This window comes from Acomys minous, assembly GCF_964271855.1.
Source record: "Acomys minous genome assembly, chromosome: 17".
NCBI classification, from domain to species: domain Eukaryota; kingdom Metazoa; phylum Chordata; class Mammalia; order Rodentia; family Muridae; genus Acomys; species Acomys minous.
The window spans coordinates 31,362,400-31,389,057 of NC_140500.1; the positions used below are offsets into that span (position 1 = coordinate 31,362,400).

Genomic DNA, 26,658 nt, shown 5'->3' on the forward strand with positions numbered 1-26,658 from the left:
GTCACACTGGTAATTTGGAACAGTGGCCTAGACAACAGTCTTCTGGAGTTCAGATCCCAACAACAGGTGACCCCCCAGACAACTTCCTCAGCTGGCCAAGTCTCTGCTTCCTCATATAGGAAGCCAGGTCCTAGTAGCTGCTGTGCCACAGGGCTGGATCTGGGCTTGCAGAGGCCATGCCTGCATGCAAGGTGCAGTAATTACCCTTGGTGAGAGAGCCCTGGGCAAAGGCTGTCCAGAGCAGAGGACTCCCAGAATGGTAAGGGCATCTCCGGAAGCCTGGGGGCTTGGAGCCCCTCCACAGGGACTCTTGGCAACCTCAGGAAGGCCACCAGGTTCAGCTGTGAAGTACAGACCTTTCCGTGAGACCTTTGTTCTGGGTCCCTTCCATCAATTCAGGGCACAGCCAGCAGTGGTGGAGTCCAGCCTGGCTGAAGACTGTGTTCGCAGAGTGCTCACACTTCTAAGGGATGGGTGTGAGCTGACAGATGCCAGCCGGGGCTTTGGTGTTGAGGGGTGAACTTGTGTAGGTGCTGGCAGCAGGAGGGTAGGACTTTGGAGTAGAACGGGATATAGAGAATTTTACAGAGAAGTTGGCATTAGGGTTTGTCTTGGTGGTAAGGTTGTAGTTAACAGAGACTGGGTGCCTGGGCATTCTGGATGAGGGCACATATGCGAAGGTGGGGGGAGGGGGCAGGAGCATGAATTAGATCAGAAATGGCAGATGTGGCCATCAGACCAGAGCTCCAGGGGTTGGCATGGAGCCAGCTGGGCCGGATCCTAAAGCCCAGGCCCTGAATAGGTTTCTTAAGAACAGCCACTAGGGAGCTATTGAAGGCTTTTAGTGTGCAGGGTCAGAGGGATGATGTAAGAGTGGGCGTGCAGTGTATTGTGGGTATTGCGGGTATAGTGTGTGTGGAGTGGTGTGTGTGTGGTATATGTGTGTGGGGTGTGTGGAGTGGAATGTGATGTGTGTGTGTATGTGTGTGTATGTGTGTGTGCTGGCATGGGTTTGTGGGTATGTATGTGGTGTGTGTGGTGTATGTATGTATGTGGTGTATGTGTATGGTATATATATATGGTGTGTGTATGTATGTGTGTTTATGATGTGGTGTATGATATGTGTGTGTATTATGTGGTATGTTTGAGTGTATGTATCATGTATGTACATGGTGTTAGTATAGACATATGGTGTATGTGTGTGGTAGGATATGAAATAAAATGGTAGGATGTATGTGGAATATGTGTATGTGTGGTATGTGTGTGGGGGGCAGGGTATGTGTTGTACATGTGGTGTGTATGTACGTGTATGTTGTGTGTGTGATATATGTGGGGGGGTATACGTGAAGTGGTGTGAAGTGTGTGCATGGTAATATGTGGCATGAGTTTGTGTGTACGCATATAGTATGGTATATGTGTAGTGTGTGGATCTGGAATGTGTTTCTAATGTATGGGAATGATGTATGTATAAATGATATATGTGTAGGGTGTGTATGTGTGTTATATGTGTATGGTGTGGTGCATAGAAGTGGGTGTAGTATGTGGTTCTGGTGTACGTATTGTGTATGTGTGTATAATACATGTGCGGTGTGTGTGTTATCTGAAGCATAACAAGAGAGCGCGTGCAGTGGCTGGCCTATGCTGAAAGGAACCGCGTGGCACAGGATCACTCTGACCACCCCACTCCTGTGACCCAAGAATCCTACTTTGTCTTTTTTATCAGCAATAGTTCCACAGACTTCTACAAACTCGGGCTGCATAGAAGCATTTTTCTCTCTGCCTCTCTAGATCCCAAGAGACTCACTGAACTATTGTAAACAGTGTCCCAACGTAGGCACTTCCGGATATAGATTTTCCTCCCTTCCCCATGGAGAAAAGAACTTAGTAAGTTCAGTGAGAGGCTTCCCAAAAGCCCAAGACTGTAGGAGCCAGGGCCCAAGGACTGTGCTCCGAAACAAAGAATAAAGCACTGGTTACTAGCACTTCTGCAGTGAGATGCTGATGGGTTACACCCATGTACCCAAGTGGCAATGAGTGGCATTTTGCAGGGTGCCATCTTTCTGCCTGGTTGTGTCCACTGCAACAGGCCCTATTTTCTGAGAAACACCCTTTGAGCATCACTGTTGGATGTGAGGGACATCCTCCCTGTGCCCTTCCCAGCACCCACATATTGCATCCCAGATCCACAGACACTTTAACTCTGACCTTCTCAAACCCCTCTGCCTGGCAGCTAGCCTTACTGTCCTGGAGAATATTTGCAACACTTTGTCTTATCAGAACTAGAGCCTGTGGACAGCTTCCTGCCAGGCCCTCCTTCAATTCCACCCTCCCTCTGGATCAGCACCTGGGCTATGAGGACAGCTCCGAGTGGAGTCTGTGGCCCTGGTGTCTTCTTGGGGTGCTGGACTGGACACATGAGCCTATTTCAGCATAGAGACCATGTGGACAGCTCATATGCCAAGGTCTGCGGTCAGCTTGCAGGGAGTGGCACAGGGCTGATGTTATCAAGTTCCCTGACACTCTGTGGCTCTCAGCACCTTCCCCAGTCATCTATCAACACTTCCTCCCCAGAGGCAACTCCCTGGGCCCCAGCCTCCCACAGTCAGAAGTGACTGTAGACACATCAGCCAGCTGGAGGGCTACCTGGGATAGTATTCTGTCCACAAGAGGCTTGATTTACTGAGACCAAAGAGAAGGGTAAGGATCCTGAGCTGCTGGAGAGAAGATGCCAGCGTTGTTGAGATTACATTTCATAGCCCTCAGCATGCAGGGCAGCCCCAATGTGATTATTCTTCCTTTTTTCCCCCAAGGCTCTGCTTGTAGCCTGTGAGGACAGAGCAGGAAACTGGGGAGAGCAGAGAGAGCGCAATGCCTGAAAGGGACAGAGTCACTGTGGTATCTCAGAGCTGTGAGCTTTCGAGACGGCAGAGAGAACCTAATGAAGTTCTGTGCTGTGGTGGCGCAGGAAATGAATCTGAGAGGTGGTTGAGGCATATGGCTGGACTCAGGGATAACATCAAGATCACTCATGCCATCCCGGGTCCACCACTCAGCCCAGCCTTCTTGCTATGCATCCCTCTCCTGCACCTTCCCAGTGTTTTGTGGCATTGAAACCTTCTCCTATCCATCTGCTAGGGACTTGACTGTTTTAGCTTGGCCAAGACACTCATAGATTTCTTCTATGGGAAGGTCGTTGAGCTGGAAGCACACAAAGCAAGCACACTGTAAGTCAGACATTGCTGTACAGACGCCTCAGCGGGAAGCTGTGAACATCACAGACAGAAGGAGAATTATAACCAGCACGTGCATCTAATTACAGGGTGTTTCCTCTTCCTTTTGCCTCTATCCAAACAGGACTTGCCCTGCAGCTGGGATAGTCCTTTCTGGAGACCAGTAGCAAAAAAGAAAGCCCAGGAAATTGTGTTCCTAAGAAACAAGCGTCAAGGGGCAGGAGGGAGGAGGCACTGTCCAATGATATGCTTGGCAAAGGGTTCTGATGCACAGATAAACAAAGGCTTGGGGCCATAGCAGACCTGTTTCAGGTGTTTGAAATTCCACCTTATGACCTTGACCATTGTTACATCTTGGATCTCTAGCCTCCTTGCCTGGAAATTAGAAACAACGTGGAGGGCACTTGCCATGCGGTTGCCATTGGCAGTAGTTTAAGCCACAGCTGAGACCCAGAGGACGTGATGGCCAGGCAAGGGATGTTTTGTTTATATTCTTAATTAAAAAGCACTAAACCAAATTTTGGTGTGAATTTTCCAATTCAAGCTCCAGATCCTGACCTGCGGGTCATGTGAGGGCTGTGTGGCATGATGAGCAGATCCTGTACAGAGGAAGAAATATCTGAGAACTTTGCTTCCCTCCCTATGAGCCAAGTGTCCTGGATAGGACCTGAGATGTTCTTTGTTGGGTGTGTGATTGGGTGGGTGGATGGATGGGTGAATGGATGGTTAGGTCATGGTAGGTAGATGGATGAACGGCTAAGTGATGGATGGCTAGATGGTGGGTGATGGTTAGATGGATTGTTTGGTAGTTGTGGGTGGGCGGTGACTAAATGAATAATTAGGTGGATAGATGGCCAGGTACTGAGTGATGAATGGGTGGTTGTGTAAATGGCTGGATGGGAGGATGGGAGATAATTGATGTATGGATATTTGGGTGTATGAGTGATTAGGTGCATGGATAGGTATATTGATGAATATTTAGGTGAGTGGGCTGTGGATGGATAGACAGGTAGGCGATTGGTTAGGTGGATGAATATATAACTGGATGAATTGTTTGATAGGTGGGTAGGTGGGTGGGGAGATGAGTAGATGGCTGGTTGCACAGTGGATGAGTACAGGGATGGATAAATAGGTGGACTGATAGATAGGTGGTAGGTGGGTCTATAGATGGATAATTAGGTGGATGGATGGATATACTAGAAGATGCTTAAATGAGTGTGTGGGTATATGGTTAGGCGGGTGGTAGATGGATGTTAGGTGGTAGGTGGGTGTACCGATGGGTGAGTAGATGGGTACGTGGGCACATTGACAGATGGTTAATTGAGTGGATGGATGGTTAGGTGGGTGAATAATGAGCATGCAGGTAGGTAGTTAATTGATACATGGATATGTGTATGAGGAACCTGGAGAACCAGAGATAAATGTTTGTCCCTACCACCTACCATGGGCAGCTCCTCTGGAGACCAGTGACAATGGAGGAAGTTGACACTAGAAGAGATGCTGTGGAGAAGCCCCAGGTCCCTAACTACCTACCCTGCTTCTGCCACCTGTGTCTACAAGGCTTTCAAGGCTCTCTCTGTGGGAATTTTCCCTTTCTTTCCTTCCTTCTTTCTTTCTTTCTTTTTTTTCCCCCTTTTCTTTTTTAGAGTTTCCTTTTCTGGTTAACAGAATAACAGTTGCCTAAAAATAGCAGTAACGTTGCTTCTGAGGTATTCATTTTCAGCTCCTCTTACCCTGTTCTCATTCCTCAGCTGTGAGGATACAGAGCTGAGGTTGTCAGCACCCGCTTTGACGAGCCCTCATGCACTGCAGGACTTGAACGTTTCGATAGGAGTAGCCCAGATCTCTCTCGCTCAGTCATGTTTCCACACTCCCATGGACCTATCCAGTGGCCTGTGTGGTTCCTCATTCTTTGGGGACCTTCACACCAAGCACACATTTGACATGCTATACATAATGCATACCTGCTGAGCCAAGCCCCATACTCACCTGCACAATTTCACCTATGCTCACCCAAGACCATCAGCCTCTTTCCTTTTCAATACATGTGTGCAGAGAAAATTACCTCCTCCCAAAAGAGATGTACAAGAATCTCCCCTATATCTCTGCTTATTGGGCTGAGCTTGCTGCTTCTCTGGCCTCGTACCCAGCTCCCCTGTACCTCCAGAATTTGTAGCTAGGAGAGAAAAGAAAATGCCTTGTCCCAAGGGGGCAGATAATTAGTTCACTTATACCAGAGCAAAGGAGACAACACCTATGTGCTGAGCTGGGCAGCAAAGCCCACTTTGGCTTGCTTTAAAGGCAGCACTCAGGGGGACAGGCCAGTTTAGCACGTTAGAAGCAGAAGGTGAATGAAATGGCCATTCACCAAGTAACAAACACTTCCTTATTGCCAGGGCCTGTACCAAGCTCTGCTTCACTTAACCCTTACAAAGTCCAGCCAGATAGGATGCTCTCTATCAAGGAAAGATGGGCACTAAGACACAGAGCTTAGAGTCCTGCCAGAGCCATAGAAGCAGCAGAGCCAGACCTGGGTGGCCTGGGACCTCCATTCTTGTGTCCTCATATCAGTTCTTGCCGCTAGAGATGATTCAAAGAAAGTGGTGACTTTAAAAATACATATTCAGGTGGCATTTAAATTCAGCACCTCTTAAAACAGAAGGATTTGGCATCCAGGGGTTATTTTTAGCAGACAGTTCATTTGCAACCATCCCAGCTACCAGGCATGCCTTAGCTCAGATCAGAAAAGCTGTTGGTTTGAGCTAGGGGTTGGTTTTTTTTTTTTAATCTTTCCTTTGAAATATAGATTCCCTGTTTGTTAAGTTAGTATATATATATATATATATATATATATATATATATATATATATATATATATATATATGGACTTATATATTCCCTTTCCCCTGTCACTGTCTCACTGTATCTCCTGGTGAAGACTTTTTCTGAAGCACCCTAACCTATTCTTGAATCACTGATTTGACTCATTTAAATGCTAAAATGAAACCAAAATTCAGAAATCCAATATTGTCATAATGTTCTGGTTTCTGAATGGCTTGGGACTTCAGAACCTGAAGGGACCCTGGAGAAGGCTAGTCCACTCTCTTCACTTTCCCCACAGGAAACTGACGCACAGAGACAAAGTTTGATCAAGGTCACACCACAGAAACTGGGTATGTGGGGAGGAGGGCTCATAGTGTGACCTGCTCTATTATGCAACCTATCTTCCTCCCTCCTTCCATTCCATCCACACACCTATCCACCCATCTATCATTCATACATACATACATACATACATACATACATACATACATACATACGTGTGTGTGTGTGTGTGTGTGTGTATAAAACATCCTTCCACCTATCAATGTATACACCCATCTCATAGACAGCAGCCGGAAGACTGACCTAGCTTCATTCATTCACTAAATACGAATGGAACACATGTTGATGCCCGTACTATGCTGTCTCCATAGGAAGCATGGCTTTTGCCCATGTGTGGCTCTCCAGCCCTCATGAAAAGGGGACAGTTCACCAGGGCTGAACAATAAAATGTGATTTGTACATAGAGCCAGGGGCGCATATTTAGGCTGGATGGCCAGAGACACTTCTGAGAGAAGGGCAGTGAAGCCAAGAAGGACAGCAGCTGCTAGGAAGGCCATTGCCTGGGTAGAGACAAGCGTTACAAATGTGACCACTGCAGGGCTATTGGCATCAGATGGCTGATAGGGTTAGCACACACTTTCGAGTCATTGGTTCCTTCTGCCTCCCTGAGATCACTGGGGTTCTACCACAAACTTCTGTGGCTATGAACCCCATGATTTTGAATTGGTTATCTCTCCCAGGCAAAGGAAGCCCCAAAGTAATCTGTGCAACTTAAATTTTTTAAAAGGTGCCTGCCCAGAACAGGGTGACCTTGTGCAGGTACCTGTGAGATGTGGAGATGGGGTATAAGCTGCATCAGAAGAAGAGAAGAGTCACCTCAAGTTGTAGCTCATTTGGTTACCCCAGACTTTCATCTCTCTGCACTTTCTCGCCCAGTCCTTCCCACCTTTACTGACAACCAGTTATGCATTTCTATTTCTTTCTGGCACAGCTTCCTATTTACATGCTAGGTGTAACTATTTACCTACTCCAAATTCCTACTTACCTACTCAAGGGGTCTGCAGCACCCAGGACTCTCCATGGTGGCAAGCACATCAAATCATGGAAGTCATGATTTTCATTGTCATCCTGTCTGTCAGCTCGTAGATGGCAGGGCCAAGTCTTGACTGTTCATTGCCTGGCACCAAATGGGCTCCCACAAAACTCTCATTGAAAAGCTGGGTGGGTTGAGTAGGAAGATAGATACCCAGAGAGTAGACTGATAAATGGTTAAAAGGAAGATGGAAGGGAGGAGGGAGGGAGGGAGAGAGAGAGGGAAGGAGGGAGGGAGGGAGGGAAGGGAGGAAGAGAAGGAGGGAAGAAAGGATGGGTGGGCCATGGATGGATTAACTGAGAGGCAGTAGAAGGATGACAGACAGATGAATGTGTGGGTGGGTTGGATGGTATATGGGTGGATGGGTAGATGGATATATGGATTGATTGGTAGGTGGGTAAAAAGATGATAGATATAGGGATGTGTGGGTGGGTGGACAGATGAGTACATGGATAGATAAGTGGAGGGAAGCAAAGAAAAAGAGATGGTGTGTGTGTGTGTGTGTGTGTGTGTGTGTGTGTGTGTGTGTGTGTGTGTGTGTGTGTGTAGGTGGATGGATGGGTGGTTAATGTGTAGGTAGGTAAAGGGAAGAAAGTAAGATGGTGAGTGGGCAGATGGGCGAGTGGTCAGGTGGATAGGGTTCAAAATCGGTTCATCCTAACCCACAGTCCTTAATGTCAGTAGAAGCCCATTAGCTCATGCCTGCTATTGTGATCATAGAGATAATTGCTGCTAGCACTTCTCCTGGCTTGTGCTGTCACAGAAGTAATTATCAGTGCCTGTAAGCCATGCCACAGGTATCAAGGGATGGAGAGAAAACAGCACCTTAGGTTTAAAAGCCCCTTGTGGTTTGCAAGCCACTTTGCTTCCCATATGGTGCCTGGTTTAGGCCTCGTGGAAAGTCCCTGAGGGAGCGTCACAAGGCAAAGGCCCTGGAAGCTCCCAGAATAAGTGAGTCTCTGTACCCATGATGCCCAGGCTCAAATTCCAGAGTCATTGCTGCCAGCCCACATGAGCCTGGGTAGCTTAGCGGCATTCCTCAGCCTGAGTTTCACATATGTTCTGTGATGATATCCAGGTCTTTGGTGGTTGTACTGATTAATAATCACTTCCTTGTGCTTCCTGGGCTTGGTCTTCAGCATGTCAGATGCAATAACTCACCAAGGCAAAGCAGTACCTGTGAGAGAGATGCTCTTATGTCGCTATCTTTGTAAGATGATGAAATTAAAGTTAGTTTGCTTTCCATTCCGGTAGGAGGTGGAAAAGCCACCATTTAAGCCAATGCATGGAAGTTTCCAGAGCCACTGCTCTTTAGACTTCATGTTATCTCTGAAATGATGCCCCTGTAACATACTATGGTGCCTAGCATCTATTGAATGATCAGTAAATATCTTTCCATGTGCCAGTGGTGTGTATCACATGCAAACCACAGTAGCACTCAGGCCCACGGTGTTCTTTTTGCCACTAAGCACTGGGCCAGGGGTTGCAAAGATGCACTTTCTGCCTCCTCTACCTCTGCCTCTGCCTCTGGTCCTGCCCCTGCCCCTGCCCCTTCCCCTGCCCCTGCCCCAGCCCCTGTCTCTGCCCTGCCCCTGCCCCTGCCCCTGCTCCTGCGTCTGTCCCTGCCCCTCCTCCTGCCCCTGCCCTGCCCCTGCCCCTGCCCCTGCCCCTGCCCCTGCCCCTGCTCCTGCGTCTGTCCCTGCCCCTCCTCCTGCCCCTGCCCTGCCCCTGCCCCTGCCCCTGCCCCTGACTCTGCCTTCTATGCACACTGTTGCCTGGGCCTGAGGACCAAGAGGCCTCCCAGGTTGCAAATAAAAGCTCACCTCTTATCCTTGAGAAAACAAAACCTGCTCTAGAAGGTTTCTAGCCAGCCCCTCCCTCCAGCCATAGGTCCACCTACCCTAAGCTCAGACCCAACGCCATCAACAAGGGTCCAAGATGCTCCACCTCACTGGATCTTCATCTAGCTCACAAGTCTCTCTGGGTTCCTTATCCCGTCATTGTCCTCTCCAGCTGTGCGGTGTGTCTCTTATTTTCTTGGACTTCCCCAAGACACAGTCTGCAGAAGGAAGTGTGTTGCTCATCACACAAGTCCCTGTGTCCCTTCTGTGTGGGTCCCAGGCCTCCTCCAACCTAGGGCTCAGAGAGAGCTCCCCACACCTCTTAACAGCTGATGTATGCTGGGTGCAGGATCCTACGGAGGACTTGCAGTTTCTTGTAGCCATGGGGAAAAAAATAGTGAGCCTGTGTCTCAGGTGCCAGCACTTCCCTAAGAGGCTTTGCTCCTTAGAACAAGCTCTAGACAGGCCCTTCCTATGGCGTGGTGGGCCACAGTCCACAGTTTAAAAATTCCCTAACATCTCCCCTGTTGTGTTACCTTGGATACATTTCTTCAGTCCCACGGGGCTCATTCTTTTTGTCAGTAAAATGGGCTTAATTATCTTATCTAGAGACCAGAGCATCCGGAGTTCAAGGTCGTTGCATGACAGCCTACATACAAGAGATACTGCCTCAAAAAGGGGAAAACCCCTCAGTGATACATTGCTTTCTTTTTATTTCATTCATCCATCCATAGTTATTTACAGGATAAATACTAAGATATCATTTAGCCAGGGCAACACATGAAATGCACTGCGTGCATCCTTGGAACATAGCTCTTAAAAGATGATACTATATGGTGTGTGTGTATGTGTGTGTGTGTGTGTGTGTGTGTGTGTGTGTGTGTGTGTGTGTGTGTGTGTGTGACCTGTGTGTCTATATTACTAGGGATAGGTCCCAGCATGTGACGTAAGCACTGCACTGCTTACCTGCATGCATGACATGCATATGTGGTATTACATATTCAGAGACCTTTTAGCATGTCATCTGATGTGTGGTACTTGTTTAAGAAATAGAGGAGAAAGGCCGTGTGTGGTAGTACCTACATGTAACCCCAGTACTTGGGAGGTGAAGGCAAGGAAGATCCTGAGCTCAAGGTCAAGGTCATCCTCAGCTACATAGCAAGTCTGACTCTATTTTGTCTCAAAGAGAAATGAGGGAGAAGGATTAGTGTTTCTATTCATGTACAGTTGGCCTTCACATCACCTGGTGCCATGAGGTGAGGCAGACCTCATGAGCTCTGGGGACGGTGCCATTGCAGGCCACCGCTGCATTGAAAGAAAACTTCAGGCATACATTGTTTCTGGTGCCCAGGTCTCCTCTTGGAGCATCATGTGAACACTATGCTCTGCTCTGTGGGATACCTATTGGTCTCAATGTGTATAAGCCATGATATGCTTCCAAGCTCTGCAAGTAGGAGTGTCTCCTAGTAGATGACATGGGATAACTCAGCCAGGATGCAGCAGAGTCCCTTATTAACTCTGACATGGCTTTCCTGCCAGTGTTCACCTGCACAGTCCATCCTTACCCAGCACATCTGAGAGAACTTTCCCAAGAAAGGAAGAGGAGGGACATCAGCCCCACTGGTCTCTGATCAAGCTCCCTTCTCTCTCTGGGGTTCCTCACCGAGAAAATGGAACAAACCAACCTGATACCGGTGCCTCTAAAATGTGGGGGAAAGGCCTGTGGAGAGAATGGTCAGAGAGGTGCAGGGTGGAGTGCTGCTTGCGCCTTTCTTCCTCCTTCTATCACCTGCTCCTCACTGCCCACTCAGGGTGGCCAGCTGGCTGTGACTGATGGGAGAGACTGATCCCTTGCCAGGCTCAACTGAGCTCAGCGGGGCCCTTTGTCACCCAACTCTTGCCGGGGCCTCGGCTTCTGGTGTTGGGTGTCCTGGCAGATTGAATTCTCTTCCTGGCAGCCCACAGACACTACACTCCTGAACAGGCAGCCTGGACAGCAGGGAGAAGTGACTCCTTCCCTGCTTGCTTCCAGAGGGACTTGTGGGCTGCTGTCTGCTGTCCTTGGTGCTGACCAGTGAGTGCTCCAGGTGAGGGCTCCACGGATGCCAGCTCTTGTTGGGAACCAAAGCTCTGGGCTCAAGGACAGCCTCGTGAAGACGTGTGGTGACTCCTGTGTCACCGGTCTGAGTGCCTGGAGGACTGTGGTGGGGAGCTGTGGGTAGACACGGGGCTTGTAAGAGGGAGTGTTGTAGGAGAGGTGTCGGGGACTCGTGGGGCCTGCGAGAGAGGGTGTTGTGGAGGAGCTGTCAGGGACTTGTGGGGAAAAGAGTTGTGTCCCAGACTATGTGGACAAACAACATGTGTAAATACATAGGACCAGTCAGAGAAAGGAGATGGGGTCTGCTGTGTGTCTATGAGGGGACATTCAGTTACATGCCTAGAGATGCGACTGTGTGGCTGTGTGTACGGAAGGTGTCCCTGTCAGGGTGACACAAAATGGAGCCCTGTGCTGGGATGTACGTGACAATGGAATGAGTACAAAGAGGGCAGTTGGTGTGTTGCATTGCATTTTGGTTGTATTTGAAAAGAGGGCATCTGCACCCCATATGTGTGGGAAGTCAGTGTGTCATGTGGGTTAAGGCATGTCCTGAAGTAGTCCCAGGTTATACCTTAAGACCTGAACAGCACGGTAGCCAATGGACTGGCAGCATGCCAGTGTGTTGAGGAGATGTTGAGACAGATATGTGTGGTAGACTACATAGGTATGTAGACAGTGATTCCTGAGGATGGCGTGTTGACGCCTGCTCCTTGACCCTCCTAAGCACCTATCCCATGGGACCTCAACTTCTGATGCTCATCACTCACTCTGTGATTGTCTCCACAGGAGCTGTCCCGACCATGTAGATGCCAGCCCCAGGGATCAGCATGGACCCCACTGAATGGAGACTCCTGGGTCAGCAGCCCTGAGCCTCTCCGGCCCCTGGACTTCACCCCACTCCTGGGGACACTCCTCAGAGCTCTCCAGTGCTGTTGCTAGCCCACCTCAGCCATCACCTCCTCCTGGGACTTGGAGTCAGCCACCTCAAGCTACTACCCTCTGGTGAGAGTATACTGAGGACAGCCACACGCAGCCATCACCCTGAAGCTCCTTTTCCAGTGCTGACCCTCAGGCCCAGCCTGAGCAGAGACTTCAGCAAACATGGGTGATATGACCAACAGCGACTTTTACTCAAAAAACCAAAGAAATGAGTCAAGCCATGGGGGCGAGTTCGGATGCACCATGGAGGAGCTGCGTTCCCTCATGGAGCTGCGGGGCACCGAGGCTGTGGTCAAGATCAAGGAGACATATGGGGACACCGAAGCCATCTGTCGGCGCCTCAAAACCTCGCCTGTTGAAGGTAGGTGAGGGAGGCTTATACCTCGGCTGCTGTGGAGTTAGCTCCAAGGGCCTGTGTCCATGAAGTCTGACAGTGGGGATGTCTCTAAAGTGGGTGGAAACACTTCAGATCCCAGCTGTGTTCTATCAAGGAGGTCGAACCTCATCACAGGTCATGCCCCTTGTGGAGAAAATGTCAGTAAAACAGTTGGGTGAGGGCTGTACTCTGGAAAGAAGGTGACAAAGTCAGCCTGGGGTGGGGGGTAGGGGGGTGGGGGTGGGGTCACTGTCACCTCTGTGAGAACCAAGAGGCATCTGTCTTTGAGGTGGGGAAGTTGAATGACTGGAAGGGACTCAAACAGAAGCCATGTCCTGCTTGCCTGTGTCCAAACACTGCATGAGTTCCATACTGTGGTTGTAGCTCAGAGTCCAACCTCCAGCCCACGTCTGTCTACCATGCCCTAGCCCTCCTGATGGCAGGCTTGGGCTTGGGCGTGGACCCCACCCCCACCCCCTCACTGCAGACAGGCTGCCAGTTCCAATCATCACAGCATTCTCCACACAGCAGTGGCACTTGGATGTCCCAGATCCAGATTCTGAATGAAGATCACTGGGACCCTGGAGGGGAATGGGCTGGGGAGCCAATTACAGGCTATAATGGACAAGATTGATGGGTGTCCTCGTAGGTAGTGTCTTCCCTGGAACATAGGAGTTGGGGGAAATGTTTTACAACTTCACAGAGTTGTTGTGAGCAGTACTCTTCTGCTGCCTTTCCAGAGACAACCAAGAGATGGGGCATTTTCAAAGAGACAGAGTAGAGAGAACCTAGCCCTGCTGGGCCTCCGTTTCTACTCTGTCTGCTACTAGTTACCTTCCTTACACAAAGCCAGAGGCACAGACAAGGGGCTCTACCCCGAGTCTCCGAGTCTCCCAGGCCTGAGACCTAGAACAGTGGCTGCCCTGAGCCTAGGTCTCTTCCTCTGGAATATGAAACCAGTGCTCCCCATGTAAAAGCTTTTGTGCAGACTTGGGCATGCAGTAGGCACTCAATAAGTGGCAACTGTGGTTTTTCCTAGTGGACAGCAGTTACTCCCTCAAGTAAAGATTTCAGTCTAGGATATGGGTGGCAACTAGGTTTGGAGAAAGCTGTCCATCCCACCCCCACCCCAACCCCCACCCATGTCCTGTGCTCATAGCTGGGCATGACTAGGCACCATCCCTGGGCCATTAGTGCTGGAATTCCTTTGTGGAGCTCATGAGGCCCTTCAGGCCCAGCCAGGTTGACTGATGGTCACATATTAGTACCCTGCCATTTCTCAGTGTCTATTGGATGTCTGTAGTTTTCCCTCTTGGGCCAGAAGGTGACGCTGAAGAAGGTTTCCTCTTTTCATTCTGCCTGCCCTCACTGATACCTTGTCCTTAGGCTGAGCCAGGAGTCTGAAAGGATTATTCGCTGGGGAGAGGAGGCACAGAGGAAACGTCTATTCTGGCTCTAGACTTCAAAACAGCCATGGGGGCCCTAAAAAGGGTAGGGACTCAGCTTGGGGGATCCTGCATCATACCCCCACATTCCTACCAGTCAATTTTTGGCACAAGGGACCATGTTCACCTGCCATCCGGCTGGTACCTAGCCTACCAGGAGGCAGAGATACCTGAATGACCTTTGCCTTTGAATGGGGGACCAGTGTTGCTTTAAATGCCACTGAGCCCTAGTTCTAGGAAGAAGCTGATGGAGGCTGTTACCATCTCCGCAGGCAAAGAGCAGACTGTTGAAAACATATGTAGCTCACTGCTTTAGGGTCTCACATAGGTGTGGGCCCCAGATTAACAGCCCCACTTCTACTAACCAAGCTCTCTGAATTCCAGAGTGTGGGGCTATGCATGACCAAACTCTAACACTAAACAGAACCATTTCCAGATAGTTGCCTGCTCTGTACTGCTGGAACTGGGTGGGTGAAGCAGGTATGAACCAGAGGGTAAGAACTTGGTCTCCTTTCTTTGTGCCTGCCACCAAAGAAGGCTGAATAGCTGTCCAGGGACACCCTGACATGTGTCCACTGAGTCCCTGCCTCACAGGGAGCCCTCTCAACAGCTGGGTGTCCACGCAGCAAGTAACTGGAAGTGAGTACAGGGATGGTTAATGTTCCCAGGAGTGGTGAGGCAAGTGGAGAGGGGGAAACCTGGAAAGCTTCCTGAAGGAGATAGATGTTTGGGCTTGGCTATGGAGACAAGAGACAGGAGTGTGTGTATCATGCCACAGAATGCTGCTTCTTGCAAAAGTCCAGACATAGGACATGTTGAGAAGTTAGATGCGAGGTGTAAATGAATGGGTTTTTTCCCCTGTCTGTTGCTCAGCCAGTCCCATGCCTCTGGGTCTTTGGCCTCTCTGGGCTTTGCTTTGCTTCACTGGACCTAGGAGCTCTGAGGAGAGAAAGCCACCATTGGATTAATCAATCCCGCTACACTGGTTTCTAGAAAGTTCTTTCAGGGTGGCAGGTGGAGATGGAAATATGGAGAGTGGCAAAGAGGAAGACTGCTGCAGATCTCCAGGTGTGGCGGACCTGGGTTCAATTCCCAGCTCTGCCACTCACTGGCTGTGGGACTCTGGGCATGTTATTCAATCACTCTGTACCTGTTTCCTTGTCTCTGTGGAGCTAATGGTTGCAGTGACCGTCTAGGCTTGTGGTGGGAGTAACATGAAGCAGCTCAGACTGACAGTCCAGTCAGTCCCAAGACAGAACACTGCCACTTTCTGCTGAATACAGTTGGCTGTGCACGCTTGATTTAAACCAAGTACCCAAAGTCTAGGTACCCAGCAGCAATGGCTCTTTCTGTTCTTGGAGTTATGGAAGAAGCCGTCGTGCCCTCCCAACAATGATGTATGAGTATTTGGATCAACAGCTGGTGTTCTGCAGACATGTGGAGGCTACCACTACCACTCAGATTGGTACAATGTCACACCCAGGGGCACCTCCTGGTAGACCAGGCATAAACATGGCTGAAGTCCTATAACACTTTTCTCCCTGCTGTCTCAGGTTCAGCATCTACTCTGTTGTGTTTGACCTTATGGTTTAAAGAGCCCCAGCCTCTAATTCAGAAGCCACATAGTCTGGGCTGCGCATGCTCCAGATGGAGACTCATACTGGCTGTTCTAATACCCCCCTGCCATTCATGGGCTGTGTAGATCAGAGAGCTGGTACAGGAAACTGCTCCGGCCTTGTTTGTGGCAGTCTCCTCCTCATCCAGCTAAATTTAGGGAGAAAGGTCTCTGAGTGATAGATGGGATCTGAGGCTTCCAGCAGTGTGACTCTGCCTGCAGCACTGCTTTCTGCACCCAAGGGCTCCTGTGGTCAGCAGCACTGGGTTGTCAACACAGAGGTCTGACTTTAGAGACACACCATGAGGCCAGTGCACCCTGTTCCTCTCTGCACAGTGCACAGTTCCTTTCTGTGTCCACTGCTACGCAACGCCTTTCCCTGCTCACTGCTGAGTCGTCTTCTTCCACACTCTTCCAGCCTGGGATGCTAGGGTTTCAATCCTGCACGGCTTTCAGTGAAACTTCTAGGGTCTCTGATGCCTAGTCTAGGGATAGGGAAAACAGCAGCACCTGGTGGCCATTTGATTCCGTAAGTCACTGATGTAGCCAAGGTGATGCAGGTCACCTTCGCTACCAGCTTACGGAGGAGTGCTTTTAGAAGCAGTACACATAGCCCTGGCCCTGTGAACAAGTTAGGGGGATAGATAAGGTAGTCCCCAGTGAAGAGTCTATGAGCTCTCTGAGGTAGTAGAAATGGGGGACCAGTGTTGGGGGCCCAGGCCTGGAACAGAATCTTGCATTGTTTCCTCGGGTGTACCCATATTACAGGGGCTTAAGGAGTATCCACAGAGAGGAAAAGGGATGAGGGAGAGACAACCGTGCCTTGTGACTCTCCCTGCAAGGGATGGAGCTGGGGCCTGGGGAAGGACATGGAACACTTTGTGTCACTCATGAGACAGGTAGCTCTGGTTTCCCTGTGCCCAGCATGGCCCTGAGCCACATGGGGCTCTGTGGCGTCACCCTTCCCTCCATGACCCCACAGGAAGGATGCCTGCGACAGGTCCCTGTCAGGTGTTTATCACCGAGTGTCTCATGGTGGGGAGAGCAAAGAAGACAATAGGGCCAGGACAGCACTGGAACTTGACACCATGCCGGGCGGGCGTTGTAAAGGGGAGCCTGTGGTTAATTTTAGATGACTCCCAAGCCAGCCTACACCATGGGGCAAGAGGCAAGGGATGGGGAGCAGGTCGTGAGAGATGGGGTATATGCCTTGTGCAGAGGAGGTGTGATGGAAAATGGCTCTTGTGTTTTAGAACCAGAACCATCCATGGAGCTGCCATAGCCTGGGGACCCAGAATAGATGGGGTAGTGAGTGGAGCCTTCTATCTTTCTGTCCTCTTGTCCTATGTCTTCCCACGGGACACTGGACCCATAGAGGGTTAACCGGGAAACCAAGGCAGCCAGAGATATATCAGTGTGCTGGGCAAGGTAAAAAGGGGGTACCAGAATGCAGATTCCACATGGGGACACCTCCACAGACTGGAGACAGGTGACACGGCTCCCCTGTGACCCAGAAGTTTTTCTAGAAGAGTTTATACTCCATTGTAGGGCTTTTAACCCCATATGGTGTAAGGCCAGAAGAGTGGGACTCACACGGGTACTCCTAAGGCCGAGAGGTTTAGCCACCTTCTCACACAAATGAGGAGCAAGAAGAAAGGACTGGAGGGCAGTCCTCACCTCAGCCCGCCTGCTAAGGGGGCTTGAGAGTTTGTGGATTTGTTTTCTTCTGTGAAATGCTATTTGGGTCCCCTTTCCTCTGCCTCAAGGAGACAGTGACTGAAAGCAGCCTTGAAAAATCATCATTTGGGCCTGGGGGTGTGACTCAGTGGGCAGAGTACTCATCTGACTTGCACAAGCCCTGAGTTCCATTCCCAGCACCACATAGACCAGGCATGGTGGTGCACACCCATAATGCTGCACTCAGTAGGCAGAGACAGGAGAATCAGAAGTTTAAAGTCATTCTTAGCTACATAGGGAGTTCGATGCCAGCCTGGGCTACAACAGACAACATCTTAGTGGAAAAGAAATACATTCTCCTTGTAGGACTCACTGAGTTGCTGTTGACTGGTGATTGTCTCACATAGGCTTTTGCCGTTTAGAAGGGTTTTTCTGTCTGCACGCAGACAGGTCAGTCACAGGCATGGCAGGCTCCAGGGCTTCCGGTGCTATCTGGATGACAGCCCATCCCTCCTGCTCTGCCTAACGTCTACTGTTCCTGTGTTGGCTTATTTCACAGACGGACACTGGGGACTCTTGTAGACTCAGACTGAAGTCCTCCTGTACCAGTCTCCCCAGAAGCGAAAGGCATCGCTTTCCTCATAACTCACCCATTTAAACCCCAGAAGAGATTCTCACTGGGCCACTTGTAGTCACATGACCACCCTCAAACCAATGGAATCTGTCTCCCCAAGACCAATAGAGGTTAAAGAGGGGGCTAGAGCCAGAACCTCAGTGACTTCTAGGACCGCTGCACATGTGACCAGGGAAACAAAAAGTAGACACCATGCGCCTGAGGAATGCTCAGCCTGTGCAGGAAGAAGAGGCAGAGGAGGCAGCTAAGGGACATGGAGGGTTACATCAGGTATACCCCAACTCCAGTCAGCAGCCCAACTCCACTCCTTAATAATCACACCGAGGAGATGCCAAGGTAGCTGGCATGTTCCAGCCTGTGACAAGTGTGGCAGCCGTGGGGAGACTGGCTGGGGTCATGGCCAAGTCTTGCTTCCTCTTCCTGTCTAGGTGTGGGTCTTGGGCCTCAATTCCCTCATTTGTAAAGTGGCATGAGACTGTGTCACTTTCATGACATTGCTGTGTGGAGTAAAGAAATCCACACAGTGTGGTGTGCGCCTGACACGTGGTGACTGTGGCCTCAGCATTAGCTATTGTTATTCTTCTCTGGTGATTTCCACGTGACTTTAGGGAACGTGTTAGGCTTGAGTTAGTGGTGAAGAACCATCACCCAATCCTGGCAAGTGAGTGAGCTTGTACAATGCATAGGAGTCTATGGGTTTTTTTTTAATAGCCTGCTATTTGCTTTGGAGTGCATACACACCCTCCCTGAGACACCCCTGCCATGGAGAAAAACCCTCTAAAAGCGAGTTGATCTGGACGCCTGTGAGTCAGTGGAGCAGCTCTCCAGAGTGGCGCCCACACAGCATCTGAATCATCAATAGAATAAATCTAGGAGCCCATCGGTACATGCTGGGGATTGTCTCCAGTATACGGCTCTGCAGGGGTACAGGGGAGAGCAGAGAGAAGTTTAAGAAAGGGCCACCCTGCAGCTGGCCAGAAGGCTCCTGGGTAATCTCAGCAGGATGAGGAGGCCCTAATGGCCGTTCAGCAGTGCTCTGCACAGCCATGCACACAGCAAGGTCACAGTGTTTGCAGGAGGGGGCCTTACTTTAGGCAGACCCACTGAGGGTCAATGCTAAAGCTGAAAGCTGCTGGGTCGCTGTCACTGACTGTGGGCACAAGAGTTCCATTCAAATGCTTTCAGCACAGGCTCCTGGCAGCCTCAACAGAAAACAGAAGTGTGGAAAGGGAAGGTCGCCTGGTTCTCAAAACAAAGCCATCATTGTTTTACACAACAGATATGCACTAAACAGTAAGCACCTACTATGTACTCAAAAAAGGAGGAAGAATGAGAACGTTGGCTTTGCACCCTGACTCTCTCATGGAGGCCCTTGAACCAGTCACTCCTTCTTTGAGCCTTATTATAAATTGCATATCTACAATGTGCAGGTTTAGACCACATCTCTTCTGTAAAGAGATGAGCTATCTTCCAAATGTTTCCTAGGGAACAATGTTTGTGCCACATGACTATACCTGGGATGCTGAGGACCAGGCAACCTTTACAGACACCCACTTCTGGTCCAAGGTCAGGTTAATCGAGCCAGAAAAACTAGTGTAAGAGTTTGTAGGCAATCTGGAAGCCACGGGCAGCCAGGGCTTCAGTCCAGCCAGTGGAAAGGATGCAGGGGAGATAGAATCTTTCTCAGACAACCTCTCCCCCAACCTCCTAAAGATCCCAAAGGGAGTCACCAGCGGGCTATAAGCCATGCATACCATATCACTCTGTGGTCTAGGAGAAGTTCTATTTACAGCAGGGGACCGACCACAGCTGTGACACCACGGACCAGTTAGAGCGTGCTTACCCACAGAGTCCCAACCTTCATGGCTTTGTGTCCCATTGTCCTCCCATCATCCTTGAGAACCAGGAATTATTTCCATTCCAGCTGACACAGGAGGAAATCAAGGCTCAGAGCCTCTCAATTAGCATGTTTCTCTGAGGCTACTTGGCTGTGAATGTGACAGACAGAAGAAACTACAATGAGAGGGAAAGTGCCAGAAGTCAGAGGAGCACTGGTCCTGCCTAGGGAGGGTTAAAATTGGTAGAGGCTTCCTCTGAGCTCAAAGGTAGAGAGGCCTTAAAAGCCCAACCATGGGAAGAAAGTATGATGTCATTGGGGAAACAGCAAGAATAAAGACCCTGGTGTGAGGGCTAGGGTGAGTGTGAGACATGAGCAGTTCCTAGGGCAGCTTTCCAAGAGCAGAGGCCTCCAGCCACCAGTTGTAGATGGGGTTTGTTTTTGTTTGTTTGTTTTTGTTTTTATAGTCTGGGATTAGCTGATGTGAATGTGATGTGAGTCTAAATTGTCAACTTAATAAAGTCCAAAAGTACCTAGAAGTCAGACTTCTGGGCATGCCTGTGGGAGAGTTATCTTGTTTATTAAAGAACACCTGCCCACTATGGGTGGCATCATTCCCTGGGCTGAGATCCCAGGATATATAAAAAAGAGAAAGTGACCCGAGCACAGGCCTTCATTCTGCCTCTTGACTGTGGATTAATGTGGCAAATTTTCCTATTGAGACTCCCTGTTCCCCTCCATGATACCCTGTATCCTCCTCAAACTGTAAGTCAAAACAAACCCCTTCTCCCTTAAATTGTTTGTGCCCGGGTATTTTATCACACAAAAAAGAAAAAGGAATGAATGCAGTTAGCTTGTTTGTGCTGCATGTTTAGACCATTACCTGAAGTGGTACTTACTGGTCAGCCCAGTCTGTGTGGAGTATGAAAAGGACCTCAAGCTCCCTAAGGATGGAGTCTTGGCAAGTCCATCTGCAGGGGCCAGATGAGCCAAAGAAGTGAGAACTCAGGGAAATGGTTCTCATAGCAGGTTTCCTGGTGCTCCAATGTTCCATGGAGGTTCTAGAGAACAGGAGGGTATCAAGTGCCTGGGCCTCCCACTCCACTGTAGACCCAAACCCCCAGCATCCTTATCTGTCTCGTGTGGTGATATCTGTTGAGTGATATCTTATAAAATGTATTTCCAATAGTTCTGGAGGTTAAAGGTCAGGGTCAGGGAGCCATGGTTGGTGAGGTCCAGTGTTCCAGAGATAAGGCAGAAGGGATGAGAGCCAGAGAAAAGGACAGAGGGAGAAGGAAAACATCTTGGCCTGTCCTTTCCTCGGAACTCGCTCCTTCACTGACTAGTCTCACTCATAGTTACTAACCCTGTCCCACCGCAACTAATGATCTGTTCATGAGGGCAGAGCTCATGTGACCTCTTCACCCTTCAGAGGTCACTGCCATGTGCAATGCTGGGCCTCCAACAGGGGACATATTGAGAATTCAAGCTAGAGCATGCCCCTGGCCTGGCCGTCTGGCTTCGTGGTGAGCCTGCACATGGGTATCCCCTGGTAAGAGATCCTTGGTTTCTGAAAGTTCAAGGGCCTGATCCTCAATTTTCAGTTACTTCCCCTCCCTGGGTCTCAGTTTCCCCATATGTCAAAGGGGCTAAGGGAAGAGAAATATTGCTTAGTGTTTGGACCAGCTCTAACATTTATGGAGCTTCAGCTCTTAAGACCAGCCTGGGTCCCATGGGGCCAGGTGTGGCTCAGGACAGCCGAAACTGCCTCTCTTTACAGGTGCCTGTCACCTGAGAGGCCTAGGCAGAGCAGATGAGTTACCTACACAGGCCCTTCACCTCCCAGTGGTTACCTTACTCCACCTAGTGTAGTCCTGGCCCCTGCCATGGTTTCAGACAGTTATTTATAGCCCATGGAAATGAGCACCCCAGGCCCGTGGCTCCCTAGTACCCAGATGACAACATTATCTTCCACCTTAAAGAAAGCTCTCCACAAATCCCTGTGGTCTACCCAAGTAGCCCCATAAGGTTGGTGGAGAGAAGGGCTGTCCCCTCTGTAAGATGGCTTTGGACAATTCTTTGCAGAGTTAAGAGTCAAGAACTGGCATTTCTGGCTGGAGGATCTAGGAGGACTTGCATGGAAGAGGCACTGTCTGAACAAGACTGTTTTGAAATGTAAACAGTTGCAGGAGGAAAAGGTGCTCCAGCATAGACAGGAGGTGCTCCAGCATAGACAGAGTTGCGGAGATGAGGAAGAAAGGACTATGGAATGGGTTTGGGACAGAAATTGGAGAGGGAAGTTGTAATCATTCAGAGTAAGCCAGTAAGCAAGGTGTTTCATGCAACCTTCTGAGGCCCTGAGAAATCTCTGTCCCATTGAATCCCCACAGTAACCCATACAAATAAGTGCAAGCATCCCATACTTGCAAACAAAGAAACTGAGGCACAGGGAAATTAAATCGCCTGCCTGAGGTCACACAGGTAATGTACAGAGAGGAACGGAGGCTCACGGTGGGCTAGAACCCAGTCACAGGAGGGACAAGATGGCTCATCAGGTAAAGGCGCTTGCTGAGAAGCCAGACGACCTGGGTTCAATCCCCAGGACCCAAATGGTAGAAAAGAGAACTGACCCCTACAAGGTGTCCTCAAATCTCCTTACACATGCTGTAACACACATGTATTCACACACATGCATATGTGCACACACACACAAAAAGTAAAATACATTTTAAATGGTTTGATAAGAATACACAGAGATATGGATATTGAAATGAGAAGCTTGCATGGTAGTGGCACATGTCTTTAATCCCAGCACTCAGGAGGCAGAGGCAGGCAGATCTCTGTGAGTTCAAGGGCAGCCTGGTCTACAAAGTGAGTTCCAGGACAGCCAAGGCTACACAGAGAAACCCTGTCTCAAAAAAACAAACAAACAAACAGCAACAACAACAAAAACTTAGGGTAAAAAGATTGGGCATCTGGCAGAAATCCAAGTGACAGCCAGGTGCCCCTGGGGGCTCAGTTCTTCCTTGTGTGACGTTGGGAGCTGGAGATGACAGGTGGTTCTTTAATGCCAACATGAGGACAGCAGCAATGTCTTCCCCCCCCCCCCCCCCCCCCCCGCTTCTCCGAGTAGCTACTTGGAACATTCTGACAAATGATATGATAGTTAAAGAGAACACAAGACAACAAGGATGAGCCTGGCAAAATAGCATTTTAAAGGAAAGAGAGATGCTATGGGCTGAGGAGATAGCTTAGCTGGTAAAGTGCTTAGCACACAGACGTGAGGACCTGATTTTGGATCCCGGCACACACATACAAAGCACCAGAGAAGTGGAGACAGGGGGATCCCTGGGGCTTGTAGGCTAGCCAGTCCAGCCGAACCAGTGAAAGAGCCTGCCTAAAATATAAGGTGGAGAGGAAGACACACGTCATCCTCTGGCTTACACACACACACACACACACACACATACACACACAGAGAGAGAGAGACAGACAGACAGACAGACAGACAGACAGACAGACAGACAGACACACATACACACTTATGAACACACACAAACACAGAGAGAAAAATGTGGGGTTTGCCTTGTGCATGCCAGCTAAAAGAAGCATCTAGAATGTGCCTGTATTGGGATGGCTCTTTCTTCTCTTGGTCATGTCTTTCCAAGAGTGTTGTCCGCTATGGTTGCAGGTTGCGATCCACAGAAGGGACCTAGTGACATAAAATAGCAGGGGTATAGTGACTGTAGGCTCTCAGAAAAGGAACCCCAGGAATCCTAGCCAAGTGTTGCAGAAGGTTTAAAACTGAGATGTGTACTGCTCAGTGGCAGGTCTGACAGAACAGCTGTCTTTTGGAGAGCTTGGGGTGTGTGTGAGGGGGGCCATGGGGGTAAGGAACAATCAACTCCTCACATCACTGAGGATTGATTCTCAGCCAAACTGTGGTGGAAAGTGTGCAGCACCTAGCTCTCCGTAGCAGGAGTCTCCTTTGTAGTGTGCGTCACTTCCCATGGTATAAATACTACTACTGCCCTGGTGTAGGGACAATAGTAAACAAGGGGCTGGGAAGATATGGGCTGCATTGTGTCCACACCACACAGTCTCCCCAGGAGAGACACCTAGAGAGACGTGTTCAAAGAGGAAGAAAGTGATGACCTTGGAGTATCTATGTCTTCTAAATAATTTTTAAGTGGGTGCTATCCCTGTATGTATGTCTGTGAATACTGTATGTGCAGTGCCCATGGAGGCCTGAAGAAGGTGCCAGATTCCCTGGGACTGGAGTTTCAAACAGTTCTAAGTCACCCTGCAGATGCTGGGAATCAAACCCAGGTCCTCTGGAAGGGCAGCCTGTGCTCTTGACCAATTTACCATCTTTTCAACATCTCAGTTGCCTTTTAAGTGGAAGTTGATACACTTACACACTTATACCACAGAGTTCTAATGGCCGTTTAACAACAAGCCGGAATGAGCCACCCCAGCCAGGAAAGAGCATCTCCTCTAGAAGGTTATTGGCTCCATTTGTTCATGTGCTCACCCCCAGGCCAGGACGGTGGTGTATCTGATTGACAGCTCTTCCATGTTGGCAAGTCCTTATGTCCTGCAGGAAAGAGCTTTGTACAAGCCAAACCTGGAGTGCATTTTGTCTGCTTCTTCATCATTTCTTTAAGATATGTTTTCCAGTTCTATTTTCTCTTTCCTTCTGCTTTTTGCCTTTCACCTTTACTTCCATTTCCTTCTCTTTCCTCCCCACTGTCCCCTTTTTTTCCCTTCTCTTTCATCTCTCCTGTCCTCTCCTTCCTTCCTTCCCCTCCCCTCCCCTTTCTGCCCCTCCCCCTCTCTTTATTTCCTTTCTGACTCACAAATGCACAAACTCCCAGGGAGTTTTTAAGGGTTCCAGGTGTAACCTTGAGAAGGGCAATCAGAAAGAGCAGTCAGAGAGGTACAGGGACTCTGCGTAGCCGTGCTTGGCCCCACCCATGCCTCGTCTTCTCCAGGGGCAGAAGTAAGTGAGATAAATATGTCTCCTCGATACCTGTCCCTGTCTGGATGTCTTCTTCTGGAAACTTCCCTAGACTATAGACACCCAAGGTGACAAGCAAACTGGAGCAGACCCAATGAGAATAACAGAGGTAAAAGGATACCGGAGGCTCTTTGGTGGCTAAAAGCTGGAATAGTTGTTCTTCAGATTTTGGCCCTTTCTCAACACACAGGCAGGTGGCCATGCTGGGCCTGCCTCATCATGACATAACCAAGAGCCCGCTGATATGCCAGAGGCAGGAGTCCAACTGCAGACCTCTACTGTCTCTTACTTGAGACCATGTGGTAGACGGAAGGCTATCGGGGGACCTGGAAAGGAAGGGAGCCTGTAGGGAGAGGGCACTGCCCTTCCTCCAGAAATAACCAAGAAGATACTGGCCTTTTGCCAGTAGTGCATACCTGTAGGAGGGAGACACCTCCACTTACCTCATTTGGTGGATGAGGAAACTGAGGCAAAAGAGATTGGCTGACTTGCCCAAGTCACGTGGTTTTTGGAAGAAAAACTAGTCCTGGACACTAGCCCAAGGGGCATGTCCCATGAAAGTCTTCACCTACCAGGAAAGTAGGATAGAGGTGAGGACATCCTATTGGGATTCTAGGTGAGAGAAGCATGGGAGAATGGGGAAATAGAAGGATCCAGAGGGTCCTAGAAACCTACAAGAAGAACATTATGACGGCCAGATCTGGGCCCAGGGGTTCTGCTCAAACTATGGCACCAACGAAGGGCAATGCGTGCAGTAAACATTGAACCCCTACCCAGATCTAGCCGATGGACAGGGCATTCTTCACAGATGAGTAGAGAGTGGGGACTGACTTTCACATGAACTCTGCTGCCCCATATTTGACCATGTCCCCTTGATGGGGAGACCTGGTAGCACTCATGGGAAGGATAGCAGGCTACCAAGAAGAGACTTTATACCCTATGATCATATACAGGGGGAGGAGGTCCCCCTCAGTCACAGTCATAGGGGAGGGGAATAGGGTGAAAGTGGGAGGGAGGGAGGAATGGGAGGATAGAAGGGATGGGATAACAATTGAGATGTAATATGAATGAATTAATAAATAAAAAAGGTAACAAAAAAGACTCAAAAAAACTAGTCCTGGGTAAGTGAGAACCTGTGGTCTTGACCATCCATCATGGAAGATGAGGGAGGGCATCTACAGGCCTCTGCCCGCCTTGGAGGCATGGGAGTCCAGCTCAGGAACCCGACACCTTTAACTTTCTCCTAAACACACCAGATATGAGTGGGTAGGTGGGATGCCAGGTATGTGGTCTGCCCATGAGACTGAGATGTCATTTACCTGAACCACACCCAATGTGCTAGATGCCTAAAAGAGCCTTCTGTGGATACTGAAGGTGCATGAAGCTGTTTTCGGGTCCCTGTATCTACTTCTTGGGTCTACTAGTCCCTCTATGAGCCAAATAATCTTTGTGGTCTTTGAACATCACAGAAGTTCTGGAGAATAAGCTCATTAGCCTCCTATTTTATTGAAAAGAAATGGATTCTCTGGGAGAGACTGGCCCTGGACCAGTGGGTAATCCTGGGCTTTTGTTCAGGGGTCCTGCCCTTGCTGGCCCTCTGGTTTTTCCTCACCACCCTTCTTGTTGGGAGGCATTTGGAGAATTCACAGTGGCCAAAAGAGAAGCCTCTTGATGCTAAAACCAAAAGGTAGCCAGTACTATGGCCTGTGCCCAGGGAAGAGGCCTGGAGGAGTGTGCTGGGTATGGCT

General features: G+C 49.5%; 1 protein-coding gene across 11 annotated transcripts in view; it reads left to right on the top strand.

Moving 5' to 3' along the window:
* ATP2B2 (ATPase plasma membrane Ca2+ transporting 2) overlaps positions 1 to 26,658 on the top strand; it is a 298,195-nt gene that overhangs the window by 179,492 nt on the left and 92,045 nt on the right. For all 11 annotated transcript variants that reach the window (XM_084766143.1, XM_084766141.1, XM_084766146.1 and 8 more), the window contains one exon: positions 12,154 to 12,667. In XM_084766143.1, the coding sequence (XP_084622269.1) occupies positions 12,469 to 12,667 (199 nt within the window). In that variant the 5' untranslated portion in view covers positions 12,154 to 12,468. The remainder of the gene's footprint in view (positions 1 to 12,153; positions 12,668 to 26,658) is intronic.